Consider the following 1,833-nt stretch of genomic DNA (forward strand, 5'->3'; position numbering starts at 1 on the left):
TGTTGTCTCATTGGTCAAAGTTCCACGGTTTATTTTCCGGGATTCCACCGCTGTCACGGCTGTCATCCGTCAGGATGGAACGACAACAGCTTTGCGGGCTTATTGTTGTTTTTTTTGTTTTTTGTAGCTGTCCTTATATTAATTTATCCTGAGTCCAGGATTCATCGGGAAAACATTTTTAAAATGCACCTACTAGGAAGAAGAGCAATAAGATGGCATTATAAAATGAAAGTGTGCGCTTTTTTATTTTGAATGGCGAAGACGTGCTCACCCACAGACATTCACAGGTTCATTTTGAGGTATTAGCAAAACAACAAAGCTAATGTTGTTGTAATGTTGTTGCTAATGTTTTTCACGGAACTTACGTAATTACCCATTATACATTGTGATATAGCCTGGTTTGTTGGTCCGTTAGATCGGATTGCTTTCTCACTACAACCGAACCGCTCCAGAGTTCGTTTTCAATTGAGCCGAGACCACCTCGTTCAGGCGATCTGGACTGATTGTTTTGGCACGGATCCAAGCGCGATTGCCGTGTTCACATATGCCTAAACGAACCGAGCTAAGGGGGGAAACGCGCCAGGTTCCGAAACAACAGGTCAGGTGTGAAAGCACCCTAAAAGCCAGAAATATGAATATTGTAATTTTACTTGTGTACTTTTATTATTATTGTATTACTTACAATAGTTATAATATTTCTGTATTATTCTTATTATATTTACCTGAGATACTTTTTTATTTTACAGTGAAATATTGCTGCAATAATAGTTCTTGTTTTGTTTAGTATTTATTATTATTATTCTATGATCACAATTTTGTCCAAATTTTTACACCCTTGCAAACAAGCACAGCAAACCTGGAGCTTTTTTTTTTTTTTTTTTAAATCACATGCAAAAGTTTTCCCACAAAATTGCAATTAGATTCTTTTTAGATTGTTCAGCACTAAAAATACAGTGATGGTGTCAGATACAGATGCCATGGCCGTCGTCCTCATGTGTCTGTTGTGTTTTTCTGTCTTTTAACAGAGAACGTAAGACAGGAGGAATGAAGCCGAAAAGCAGAGAAGGAAAAAAGCCCCGGCGACGCCACACTGATGTGAGTATTGTCCTCCCTACGCAAAGGCTCATCGGAAACTTTTGAAATCCTTGCTGACTGTACACACTGATAGGCTAGTATGTATAGCTCCTTAACATCCTACATATTATATTAATATACCCTACCAATATTTTTACTGTACAAGTACCTGTATAGAGTTGTATGTGGGCTTCCCTATCCAACATAGCGTACAGGAAATTACACGTCTCTGAATCATCAGCAGCCCCAGGATGTGGTGTCTTGATTGATATCTTGATCACATCTGGAGTTCATTGGAAATGGCTGGAAGTGGTCTGTCTGTGGCCAACCTTTGACCAGCGCTGTTCTGTCGCCCCCTATAGGACCCCAGGAAGGAGTGCTTCAGCCTCAAGTTTGACCTCAACATAGACATTGACACAGAGATCGTCCCCGCTGTCAAAAAGAAGACATTACGGTAAGTCAGAGAACAAATCTGTGTTCCCCAGCAACCTTGGACTGTTCTCTACCAGCTGAGGAATAAAATCAGCTGTTTCGAAGTTTTTGTCGTGTTTCTGTTTAATAGGTAGTTTATGCTAAATGCGTCCATTGCGCAATCAGTATTTTAGGTTAGAATTTATTTGAATATACAGTACTCTACGAAAGTTTGTACTTCGTAAGATTAGCAGTGATGAATTAAATTGATCAAAAGTGACAGTGAAGACCTTTTTATAAAACTATAAAACGGATAGTTCCGGTCCTTGATTCTGATTGGCTGAGCCG

General features: G+C 39.3%; 1 protein-coding gene across 4 annotated transcripts in view; it reads left to right on the forward strand.

The window, feature by feature from the left end:
* Window positions 1–1,833, forward strand: part of LOC107664198 (pleckstrin homology domain-containing family G member 5-like) — a 79,445-nt gene that overhangs the window by 49,273 nt on the left and 28,339 nt on the right. For all 4 annotated transcript variants that reach the window (XM_016454692.1, XM_016454691.1, XM_016454693.1 and 1 more), the window contains 2 exons: window positions 1,026–1,095; window positions 1,437–1,528. In XM_016454692.1, coding sequence (XP_016310178.1) covers window positions 1,026–1,095; window positions 1,437–1,528 — 162 coding nt within the window. The remainder of the gene's footprint in view (window positions 1–1,025; window positions 1,096–1,436; window positions 1,529–1,833) is intronic.

The sequence above is a fragment of the Sinocyclocheilus anshuiensis genome, unplaced genomic scaffold (assembly GCF_001515605.1).
Source record: "Sinocyclocheilus anshuiensis isolate Anshui unplaced genomic scaffold, SAMN03320099.WGS_v1.1 scaffold67, whole genome shotgun sequence".
Lineage (NCBI taxonomy): Eukaryota > Metazoa > Chordata > Actinopteri > Cypriniformes > Cyprinidae > Sinocyclocheilus > Sinocyclocheilus anshuiensis.